Source organism: Microtus pennsylvanicus, chromosome 11 (genome assembly GCF_037038515.1).
Source record: "Microtus pennsylvanicus isolate mMicPen1 chromosome 11, mMicPen1.hap1, whole genome shotgun sequence".
Lineage (NCBI taxonomy): Eukaryota > Metazoa > Chordata > Mammalia > Rodentia > Cricetidae > Microtus > Microtus pennsylvanicus.
In genome coordinates, this window is record NC_134589.1 from 53,206,954 (window position 1) to 53,219,637 (window position 12,684).

Consider the following 12,684-nt stretch of genomic DNA (forward strand, 5'->3'; position numbering starts at 1 on the left):
CAGTCCATCACAGACATCTGAATTCATCCCTCGCGGGGCTCAGATTTATCATTTACAGCACAGCCCTCAGGAGAGCCTTGAAACTGTGCTGGCCACAAGATCTCCTCCTCCCGGAGGCAGCGTCAGAGCTAAAGAAGGCTGCGGGGTTTGCTGTGCCATGCATACATCCATGCCATGGATCTACTATGCAATTATTATAATTCTCAGCGACTAAGTTAACTGCTCTGAGCCTCAGTTTCCCCGGATGTCAGCTGATCATTACTCGAGGAAATTGCAAACATTATTGCATTATTGCATGTGGATATCTGGCACAGAGGCAAAGTTCAGCCAGTATGCACCCTTCTTTCCTTTTTTTTTTTATTGGTTTGGAGGGCTTATGGGATGCTCATAGGATGTAGTTATCTGGGTAGGAACACAGCAGGGATAGTTTGAGAGTGAGATTCTCACTTCTCTGAGAGGTTGGACTCTCCAAGGTCAGACAGGTATGATTTGGCACTTTTCCATTTCTGAAATTTAGTCGTGTCACTCATAACATGAGGCCATGGTTGTAGCTCATAAAGTTAGTGCTCTAACTAAATGAGATGAGCTTTGCCAAGCTCTTAGCACAATGCCCAGAAGGTTTGCTAGTCTGGTGGCTCAGATTTGTCCCTGAGCAGCAGGCCGCCCAGAACCTGCTAACTTCCGGTATGTCCCAAATGCCTTGTAGCGAGCACTGTTGGTAAGTGTTGTCTGGCGTTGCTGTGTAGGAAGAGGCTGTGATGCCAAGTGTATGAGGGGATTTAAGACCAAACAAAGCTAAGCAGAGCTGACTACAGAGCCCTGAGAGCCCTGAGAAATAGGGGATTTCTAAGAGGTGGCAACAATTGTCATCATTTTCTAAAGTTGTGGGGCTGCAGACCCCTTCTGACCTCACTCCCTACCACTCCACCCTGCTAGAACTACCTAGTCTACAAAACTCACTCTGGGCAAATACGAACGTTTGTAGCAACTTGTGACTCATTCAATATTTACTTTCTGCTATGAGTCACCAGGATGGGAGCTAAGGATTATGTTGACTTTGATCTTGTGACACCCACCTGACAGAGTTTAAATCATAACTCAGAGTCGAGTCTGTGACCCTATACCTGCTCCCTCCATATGCCGACTTATTTCACAATCTCCATGAGGTTTTTGTTTTGCTTTGTTTCTATTTTATGTGCATTGGTGTTTGCCGGCATGCATGTCTGTGTGAGGGTGTCGGATCCTCTAGAACTGGAATACTGGAGTTACAGACATCTGTGAGCTGCCAAGTGAGTGCTGGGAATTGAACCTGGGTCTTCTGGAAGAACACTGCTTCCAACTGCTGAGCCATCTCTCCAGCCCTCTCCATGAGGTTGTTTCGCTTTGAACACCCCTTCACTCAGTCATCCCGTCTGCCCGTGCTTCTTGAAATACCCACTGTTTAAACGCTGAACTTGTTCTGTCTCAGTGTTCGAGGACCGCGTCTTAGTCTGCCCTTCCCTTCTAAGTGCTCAGCTTGACTCCCAGCCAGGTTCTGCTATGGCAGCATCGTGGAGTTCAAGCTTCCATAGCTACACAGATAGAGCGGCACCATTAGCTCCGTGTCCTAGGAAAGCCTTGTTGTTGTTGTTACTCTGATAGACAGTGCAGTTCCCATGTTCTACCCGAACCCAAGAGCATGGTCTGGAGATGTGCTGAATGGCTAGTTTGACCACAGTGCTCCTATGTGACTTGAAATGTCCCCTCCGGCTCCAGACTCTCCTCCACCTCAGCCTGTTTCTGCCTCACCCATTGTACCAAGAAGGCAAAAGTCAAAGGATCACCAGGGAAAGTAGCACAATCAAGAGCCCTTAGGGAAGTTTCTAAAGGCAAAGTGACAGACCCCGGGGTAAAGAGAAGAGAAAGCAAAATTAAAAGACTGTAAAATTTGAGCAACAGGCAAGATACTTGTCAGAAAAAAATTCTATCCCATGCAAATAAAATCTGCTTTATCGATCTGAGGTCAGTCAACAATTAGCTGTTGTTTGGGGGCTTGCCATTGCAGTTTCCCAGTTCATGGAATGGGCTGAAGAGGAAAACCTGTTGTGTGTATTCTGTGGGAGAGCACCGGTGACATCAGGTTGTTGCAGGGGACTATAATTCTACACATGAGCAAACCAACTCTTTGGAATAGGGTCATCAGAGTGGTAGGCCAACTTTAGAGACATAAAAGCATAGTAGATGGGTTGGCATGGTGGTGCACACCTTTAATCCCAGCACTGGGTAGACAGAGGCAGGTGGATTCTTGTGAGTTCCAGGCGAGGGTGGCATAGTGAGTCCCTATTTTGTTGTTCTATTTCTTTTCTTTCTTTCTTTCTTTCTTTCTTTCTTTCTTTCTTTCTTTCTCTTTCTTCCTTCCTTCCTTTCTTCCTTTCTTTCTATCTTTCTTTCTTTTTTTTTAAACAAAAACAAGGTCAATGAGGCCTAGAGATGGCTCAGTCAGTAAAATGTTTGCCATATGCAAATGTAGGAACCTGAGTTTAGATCTCCAGCACCTACAGAAAATAGCAGGGCATGGGGGCTGGAGAAACAGCTCAGTGGTTAAGCTGTTCTTCCAGAGGACCAGGTTCAATTCCCAGTACCCACATAGCAGCTCACAACTGCCTATAACTTCTGTTCCAGGGGATCTGATAGCCTCACACAGACATTCATGCAAGCAAAACAAAAATACACATAAAATACAATATTTTTTTTTTAAAAAAAGGCAGGACATGGCAGTGGCAGCATGACCCACAATCCCAGCACTGGGGAGACAGAGACAGGAGGACCTCTGGGGCTCACTGGCCAGTATCTACCTTTGGCCCGATGGATGCACTCCTGCATATACAGCAAAATCTCATGTCCTGGTGTAAGATGCATCAGAGCAAGCATGGACTCAGAGAGTGAGCTGGTGACCATGCCTACCACAGGTGTTAACTGTGACAAACGGCTACCCAGGTGCCAGCAAAGAAGGCAGAGGGAGTGCAGTGAGTGAGGCCACCTTTAGCAGCGGCACCCAAGCTCAAGGTGGGCAACAAAGGACACAAAAGATGCGTTTGTATTTCAGACTGCTATTAAGAATCATTCAAGAAGCCGGGCGGTGGTGGCGCACGCCTTTAATCCCAGCACTCGGGAGGCAGAGGCAGGCGGATCTCTGTGAGTTCGAGGCCAGCCTGGTCTACAAGAGCTAGTTCCAGGACAGACTCCAAAACCACAGAGAAACCCTGTCTCGAAAAACCACACACACAAAAAAAAGAATCATTCAAGGGGCTGGGCGGTGGTGGCGCACGCCTTTAATCCCAGCATTCGGGAGGCAGAGGCAGGTGGATCTCTGTGAGTTCGAGGCCAGCCTGGTCTAGAAGAGCTAGTTCCAGGACAGGAACCAAAAAAGCTACGGAGAAACCTGGTCTTGAAAAAAAAAAGAAAGAAAGAAAGAAAGAAAGAAAGAAAGAAAGAAAGAAAAGAATCATTCAAGGAAAAGCTTGTATTCTGCAAGTAGGAAATGAAAAAATAGAATAAAGGGGGAAAAAGACTGTGCTGCTGGCCTAGCTCAAGTCCCCATAGACAGGAATCTCTCCACTGCAGCCTACGAACATGGCTACTACGGACATGGTTACTACACAGATGGCTACTACAGACATGGCTACTATGAACGTGGCTTACGAACATGGCTACTACGGACATGGCTATATGGACATGACTACTACGGACATGGCTATATGGACATGACTACTATGGACATGGATGGCTACTATGCAGACACCATGGACCTCCCTGTAATGCTGGTAAGACTGGAGAGAAAAACAGAGCTTTGGGTCCAGGATCAAACCAACCACTCTTGGTACCCCAGGAGAACCCTTCTGTTGTGACTTTTACCTGCTATTGGGGGTGGGGGAGGAAAAGGGGAAGGGATAGGGATAGGGAGAACCAGTAGCAGCTGATCCAATCAGCCATCTGCTGGCTGCAAATCCCAGCATCCCCACAACTATCTATGGAGCCAAGAGCATTTGCACAAGACCGTAAAGAGACCAATGCGTGAGAGGAACCAACTGAAAACCCTGCCCTGGCCATCAACAGGAGAGCAGTGCCGAGTGACCCTTGGATTACACTCCCCAGCTGAGTGACCTAAGGAAGTAACCGCTCGAAAGTAAGACAAAAAGCACAGCCATGACCTCACCAGTACAAAGAAATAGCTGAGCACTAAGGAGGAAGACTAAATCCAAGGCTTGGACGTTGGAGCGTTTCCCATTATTCTTTAGGAAACGACCAGTTTTCCCCCGACAATTGGAAATCCATGAATGCTGGCACCGGTCCCCACACAGCATCCTCTCCAGTTTCAGCATCCTGCAGATCCGCTTTTCCTGCCTAACTTCCCCTCATCCTGTTTTTGGCAATACAAATTGAAAGAAGAAATATTAGTATCACACGAGGAAGAACTCTAAAAAGAGAAATCTGACGTCTGTAATAAACTCTCTACTTCTTTTGTTCACTTTTACATGTCTGTGCGAAACCTCCGAGTGTGGAGAACGAGAGGAACGCCAGCCTCTGGACATGACGCAGCCACTGACTTCTTGAGCCCAGAGCAGCTATGATTGTCTGCACAAGGATGGACCTAATAGCACCTGTCATGGCTCCTGGAAGATACACGGCCTTTTGATAGGTGCTAGTGGGGAAGGGGTCACAAGCCCTGGCCCTTCCCTAAGAACATACAGGTGGTTAATGGACACTGTGAGACAGTTTCTCCACTGGCGAAGCTGCTTGTAAGTTGCCCACGCTCCTGCCCACGCTCCTGTAAGCAACCCTATTAACTCCCTGGTTCACCAAGCTAGACTTGAGCAGAACTGTTTCTTTGGTCTGTCATGGTACCCTGTCCAGGTGGAGAGAGAGCTGTCTGTTCATCTCTCCAGAGAGAGTTCACACAACATTTAAGACAGTTTATGCTTTTGTTTCTTTGTAGGATGAGGGAAGGCTAACATATTTTTCTTTTCTTATGGAGCTCTTTGAAAATGTAAAGAATTTCTCAAAAATGATATTTTTTAACCTTCAAAGACAAAAAAAATGTCTCAGGTCCAGAAGTCACGGACTTCAGGGAGCTGAAGCCTGATTCTGCCACCTGCTTGCTCTGGAACCTCAAGTAAGTTACCCACCAGCTTTGTCACTGGTAATGGTGACTGCATCCCATGAGTAAAGATTAAATGAGCTAGCACAGACAAGTGTTTGGCCCGAGATAACCAGGAAAGCATCTGGTGATGAGCCAGATAGCCATGAATGGAGGAACCAAGTGGACAGGGACTTGGTTAACCACATCAGAACCACTGGGGGATCGCAGTCGAGAAAGAGAATTCTGCCCCCACCCAGGAGATCCCGATGGCTCACGGGAGTCCATCTTTGTCTATACACTCTCACACTCGGAGGGACAGCTGAGCTTCAGAGATTCTAGCACAGAAGCTAACACCCCAAGTTTGGAATTAGAAGATAGGGCAGTGGTTGTGTCTTAGCCTGACCTAATGTGGGACTTTCCTAAGATTTTGTTTTCTCATTTATAAAATGGAAGATTTTTTAAAACTTACTTTATGTTGTGTGAGTGTTTTGCCTGCACTGGTGTCTGTGTACCATGTATGTGCCTGGTACCCGAAGAGGCCAGAAGGGGATGGCAGACGCCCTATAACTGCCATGTGGGTTTAGGAAACCAAACCCAGGTCCTCGGAAAGAGCGGCTAGTGCTCTTAATGGCTACCTCATCTCTCCAGCCCCAAACAGAAGATTTAACATCAGTTCATTCATTCAGTTCTCGTGGGGGTCAAATGGTTGATGCCATTTCTATGGGAAAGCTGGCTTGCTGGGATGAATAGAGCACAGACTTCAAAACGACAGGGATTTGGGTGCCTGCAGAAGACAAGCCAACTTGCGGGGACTGTACCCACCCCATCTTCTTCCTACTGCAACCCAGGATTTTTCTGAGCTACTACTATGCCAGGATGATAGGGCTTCAGTCCCAGGTCAGGGAGATGGCTGAATAGGCAAAGTGCTTGCTGCAGGAGCCTGAGGACCCTAGTTCAACCGCCACAATCCATGGTGAAGGAGCGCGTTGATGCTGGAAAGTTGTTCCCTGACATCTACCCATGCTCTGTGACACATGTGTGCCTGCATTCACATAGACAGTACACATACATAATAATAAACAACAGTTTAAAATATCTGTCTTTCCAGACTCCCTTACAGTTGGACCAGCCTTGTGACACAGTTTATAAAGGAATCAGCTTAGGGGTGCAGGGATGGCTTTTGCTTTCCACGCTCTGTTTCTCTCCTTATCTTGTCTTCCCATCTTCTTACAGCCTGGAAGGCAGGTGAGGGCCTGGCGATAAGGCAGCTGTCTTCTGGCCATGAGTACAAACATGGGCGAGAACAGGCTGAGTGTGGCAGGGTCCCCAAGATGACGGGATAACAGGCTCTCTCTGCCATCACTGAGTATGGCAGGGTCCCCAAGATGACGGGATAACAGGCTCTCTCTGCCATCACTGAGTGTAGCAGGGCCCCCAAGATGACGGGATAACAGGCTCTCTCTGCCATCACTGAGTGTGGCAGGGCCCCCAAGATGACGGGATAACAGGCTCTCTCTGCCATCACTGAGTGTGGCAGGGCCCCCAAGATGACGGGATAACAGGCTCTCTCTGCCATCACTGAGTGTGGCAGGGCCCCCAAGATGACGGGATAACAGGCTCTCTCTGCCATCACTGAGTGTGGCAGGGCCCCCAAGATGACGGGATAACAGGCTCTCTCTGCCATCACTGAGTGTGGCAGGGTCCCCAAGATGACGGGATAACAGGCTCTCTCTGCCATCTCTGAGCAGCTGTGCACTCTGGGTTTCTGTCCCCCTAGAGAGCTGATGTAGACAAATGCTTAAGGCAGAGGTGAGTTTGTGTTAGTTATCTGTACTGTAAGGTTTCACAGGAAGAACTGGAAAAAGACAGATCCTAGAAAATGTCCCCACCAGTGGGCATTCATGCATCTCCTCCTTTTCTCCACCTGTGAATCACTTGACATTTGTACAGCCAGGATCCTAAATCCAATATCTTACGTTTTCTTAACTTTAGAAAAAAAAATTGTATGTTTTGTTTTGTTGCCTGCTTGTAAATCTGAGAGCCACATGCATGCAATCCCTACAAAGGCCAGAAGAGGGCATCAGATCCCCTGAACTGGAGTTACAGATGGTTTGACCCACAGGCTGATGCTAGAAATTGAAATCAGGTCCACTGAACCATCTCTCTAGTTCCTATTTTCTTGATTGTAAGGTGGAAGTATTAGGATGTAAAGAACTTCCTTTGGGGGCCAGGCATGGTTGTTCACACCTTTAATCCTAGCACTTGGGAAGCAGAGGCAGGCAGATCTCTGTGAGTTCAAGGCCAACCAGAGAGAGACCCTGTCTCAGAAAAAAACAAAAATCGGCCTCGGGAATAAAGGCCTGGGAGACAGAACAAGTTCACTACTACACCATAACCAAACAGATGTTAAAATCTCCATGTGCTCTCGCAGGGAGGAATGTGGGATTGATTCTTAGTGCCCTTTTCCTGGTGGCACATACTTTTGGGAGTAAGAAACTTGGGGGTGGGTTTCAGTGTTGGGTGCCATTCTTATCTTAGCTCAGCATAGCTTTTATAGGATTAGTGACTCCCTGCCTCCAGGAAGGCCCAGGACCCATCTAGGTCAGCTTCCCTCCCTGTCTACTGCATCCTACAGGTCCTGCTGTCTTCCTTGCCCAGTCAGCTTAAAGCCATTGCTTCTGCCATTGCCCCAGTGTGGGTCCAGTTGCATCAGAACCCTATATCGAAAGGCCTTGAAAGCCTCAAAATTAGCAAATGCAGAGGAACTTTTCTACAAAAGCAAATGTGTTCTCCCATATCCTAAAACGTTTGCGTGGCAAATAAAATAATAAACTGTTGGCCTGGGGAGACTGTCCAGCAGGTAAAGCTGCTTTTGCAAACGCAAGGACCAGATTTTGATCTCTAAAAACTATGCAAAAGTGGAAGGCGTGGTGGTATGTGTGTGTGATCCCAGTGATGGAGAGGCAGATGAGGGAGGAGAGGGTTCTGGGGGGGGGGGTGCTGGCCAGTCAGTTCTTGCCAAATGGTGAACTCTAGACCAGTGGTGAACTCTAGACCAGTGAGAGACCCTGTCTCAAATGAGGTGGATGGCGCTCCTGAGGTTGTCCTCGGGTACACACACACACACACACACACACACACACACACACAAACACACACGTATACAAACACATAAAAAATAAAAAAGTAAAAACCTCCTTTTACTACAAAGTGAAATCACGCAATGAGTGGTTCCTGTTGCGCCTCTGGCATAGACACGGCTCTCCCCCTTAAGGCTCCCTGCGGTCCGGAGCAGGAGCCCTGTGCCACCTCCCAGTGTTCTCCTCCAGCAGTGTGCGGTGCCCTCTCAGCCCTTCCAGTCCTTGTGCTCCTCCCTCATGGCCTTCACAAGCCAGTCCCGTTCTGACCCCTGCTCGGAGTCGCTGGTGTCACTCCCCTCCACGGCCAGCAGCTTCGAGTAGTTGATCCTCTGTTCTCGGGGCAGCCTGGACTGGGTGGACAGGAACAAGGCCAGCCAAAGCAACAGGACCACACAGCAGGCTTGGTAGAGCACAGCTATGCCGAAGCGCATGACAACGAAGCCCCCCGCAAAGCTGCCTAGGCTGCCACCACTCTCATAGAAGTGACCTCGGAACACGGTGCCTAGAGACCTCTCCACGCCAGAGGTGGACAGGTCCTCTATGGAGACCCCCACGGCCCACCACAGAGCCCCGCTGCTGATGGCACTCAGGATCTGAACGGGTAGGACAGACCACCAGCTCCAGATGAAGGAGTAGTAGAGTAGCTGCAGGGCCAGGCAGCCCAGCCCCAGCCCCAGCACACCCACCCGCGACAGTTTCCTAAGCAACCAAGTTCTGACCGGATGAAACAGAATTTCTCCTAGTAAACTGAGAGCCACCGAGAAACCCATCACCAGCTCGCTGCTGCCATGGTCCTTCATGTGCCAGAACAGGAAGTTCTGCACCGTACTGGCAGTGGCTCCTATCCAAAGGACAGTGAAGGCTAGGAGGATGAGGCGGGCGTCACTCCGTATGAGGGACAGTGCTTTGAGGGTTTTGTAGCTGGGCCCCCGTTTCTGGTCGATGGGGACAGGAAAGGCTGTGCTCAGCGCTAAGGCCAGAGTACTGAGCAGCGCGTAGCTGTAGAAATGAATCACGCCCCGAGGACCATTGGTCACCAGGAAGCATTCCAGATGCCCCACCAAGGCTGCGATGCCACACACACCTGCTGACATACCCAATAATCTCCAGAGCCACAGGTCTCTGTTCCGGTCAGTGGCGTCAACAAAATCCAGGTATTCGTAAAGACTGTCATCTGCTATCTGAGCCAGAGGGGCTGTCAGCAGTTCCCAAAATACCACAAACCCCAAGGAGAGGATGAGGGTCCACTGCGGCCCTTTCAAGGAGTGGCTGAGGGCCTGGGCATCCCGCTGGGCCTTTGACAAGTTGCCTGGACTTCCAAGGGTTGTACTTCCAGGGAGTGGACCCAGGGTAGCATTGCCCACTTCAAAAGTCCCTTCCTGGGAATTAACTCTCAACCCGGAAGTGACAGGATGGCGAGCTTGGGTAGTGATCCTGGCTCCTGCAACAGAGTCAACTAAATAGGTCTGCAGGCCGCCAAGTATTCCTTCTTGATCTTTACCAAATCCGTTTGGAAAGCCAGACGTGTCCAGGGCTCTGGTGTGTCTGTTGCCTGGGAGGCTGGGTGCTCCTGCCCAGTGGTTTGGGACTGATCCCTGGGTGGAGGTCATGGTCACAGTTCGTGGTAGGACAGTGGAGATCACTCTGTTGCTTTCATTACAAAAGTAATTGCCCGGATTTCTGTCCGCCGGTGGGATGAGGACCATCAGGAGGCTGGCTCCTGCGGAGCCCAGCAACGAGCCAGTCAGAAACATTCTCCTTTTGTGGTAGCGTTTAGCCAGGAAGGCACAGAAGGGAGTCCAGCAGGCGGCGACCAGGTGCTTGGTTCCCATGAGGACGCCCACCCAGGGTGCGGTCACACCCAGTTGCCTCAGGTAGAGGGTCAGGAACGGGGTCACACAGGCATCCCTGACCCCGCACACCAGATGGAAGAGCCTGGCCACCCCCAGTGCCCTGGGGACGTCCCACTGCGGGTTGGGGCTCATGGCTGCGGGAGTCCGTCAGACCCAGAAGGGCACAGGACCGAGCTGGACGCGGGGCGCGCGGGACTTCATGTCCCGGGGAGGGAGGATCACGGGCTCAGGGTTCCGAGCAAATCGGACTGCGCCTCCAGCCTCTGGCGTCGCCTCCGGTCACCTGGCCAACGGCTGCTTTACTCCCCCACGTCCGGCCCCCCTCCCGGAAGTGGCCCCGCCCCAGGAGTGAGGCATGGCGGGGGCGGAGCCCGCGCACCTGTTGTCAGCACCTACAGCACCTGCGCCCCACCTGCGCCACCCGTGAGTAGCATCGTGTGATGCTCAGCGCGTTTGGAGCTTGACTGTGGGCGCTACCCGGTTCCTGAACTGCCTCAGGTATGAGAAACTGTCAGGGTCAGGATAGGGACGAGACTGGGAGAAGAATAGGGTGAATGACATCCGCACATCTCTCTTCCTCAAGTCTTTTCAGAGGAACACTGGTCAGTGGCCATCCGGAGTTGGCCCTGTTTATCGTAAGTAACATCGTCATCACCAAGACTCACACCTCCCCTCCCCTGCTTTGCTCTTATCAAGGGCACTTTTGTCTATAAATCCTTCTGTTCACCTTATTGCTCCCGGGGAGGCAGCTGCTTTGGCTCCCAGATCAAAGAACAATTGCACCACATGTAAACAGCTCCCAGAAGAGGTGTGATCTTGGGTCATACTAAATATATACCACCCACCCACCCCCGAGGCATTTCCTGTCTCACGTGAACAAAGAAAGATTCCAGTGGTTCAAATCATTTGGGATTGTATCATAGGCTTTCCTCCAAAATGGCCAATCATCTAGCTACTGATTTAGTAATTTTTCTATTCTCACACCCAGGGCCTCCATGCAAGCTAGTCGAGCACTCAACCACTGAGCTACATCCCAGCCCTGACCTGGTCAGCGCTTCATTCAAGGCTTGCTCATTGTACCTAGTTTGACTGTGGATTGGAGGGTGTGGGTGTTTGCCGACCAGTATGTATGTGTAGCTGAATTTGACTCAATAATGGCTTTCACTGTAAACTGGTAGACAGCCAAGATCCCCAGTGCGTTCACTTAACCTTCCTGACCGACAGGCTTGTAATGGTTACTTAAAAACTCGGGATTGCTAGCTGGGTATGGTGACATATACCTGTGAGTCAACACTTGAGGGCTGGAGGCAGGAGGATGGTTCACCCTCAGCCTCAGCTGTGTGAGACCTTGTTTATAAAACTAAATAAAAACAAAACAAAAACCCAACTGGTTAATGGTGTGTGGTGGCTTCGTCATATAATCCCATCATTTGGAGCTGGAAGCAGGAAAATCAGTTCAAGACTGGCTTTAGTTACCTGAGACCCTGTCTCAAAAAGGTCAACCAATAAATTAACCAAACACACACGTGCACACACACGCACGATTATTGTGAGTGTTCAAACTGGTATGCAGCTGTTCACATCACCTCAGTGCAGAAAAAATAAAGTCCCAGCGCAGACTCAGTGAGACTGTCATCATTACCAGTTTCAAACCACTGAGATCCCCCCAGCCCGCCTCCTTCAGCTGTCAGACATTACCCTCACTTGCCAAACTCCACAGTCTCTACCACAGCTGCACTGGGCTTGTCTGCGTCTGCCCACCTGAGAAAATGTTCCCTGCTTCCCATGCCATGGGGGAGTAGAGACTTCCTGGAAGCATAGACTGCCTTTGGGCCAGTCTATTAAACTAACCTCAGAGCCCTACTTACTTCCTTCTTGGTTTGAGAATGGGCCCTGGGACTTTGCCCCATTCCTGGAACAATGAGGTCAGAGGTCAAATGCCAGAGCCATCCCCCATCCTGTATTGATTTAATGAACTGTTCCCTGTGCACTCAGATATTTGAACACTTGGTCCCCAGTTGGTGGCATTGTTTGGGGAAGCTTAACAGGCTTTGCTGAAGGAAGTATGTCACTGGGGTCGAATTTTGAGAGTTTAATTTTGTTTTAAAACAGGATCTCATGACCAGGGGTGGTGGCGTATGCCTTTAATCCCAGAGAGAAACCCTGTCTTTAAAAAAACAAAACAAAACAAAAAAACCTCCAGCCCCAAAAGAGAAAAAGTCCCTACTAGGCCTCTACCCTACCTCAGGCATGAGAAACTGTCAGGATCCAGAAAAAAAGACTGGGCTGTCCCAAAACAACAACCAACCCACCCAAAACAGGCCAGGCTGGCCCCAAACTCACAGAGATCCACCTGCCTCTGCCTCCCGAGTGCTGAGATTACAAGCATGAGCCACCACATCTGGCAAGGGCTTTGAGAGCTTTGATCTCTCGGCTTCTTTATTGTGTCTGAAGATGTGAGCTCTTGCCTTCTGGCTGCCGTGCTCCTTGCTTGTTGCCTCTCCCTCTCACCATGATGGACTCATATTCCTCTGGAACCATGAGCCAAAATAAACTGTTTCTCCGGTTGCTT

The 12,684-nt window shown here is 49.8% G+C and overlaps 1 protein-coding gene across 1 annotated transcript; it reads right to left on the minus strand.

Annotated features, from left to right (window-relative positions):
• Positions 1 to 8,318: 8,318 nt before the first annotated feature.
• Positions 8,319 to 10,424, minus strand: Mfsd6l (major facilitator superfamily domain containing 6 like). The gene has a single exon (XM_075942414.1). The coding sequence runs from the start codon at positions 10,242 to 10,244 to the stop codon at positions 8,466 to 8,468; it is 1,779 nt and encodes a 592-aa protein (XP_075798529.1). The 5' UTR covers positions 10,245 to 10,424; the 3' UTR covers positions 8,319 to 8,465.
• Positions 10,425 to 12,684: the final 2,260 nt, after the last annotated feature.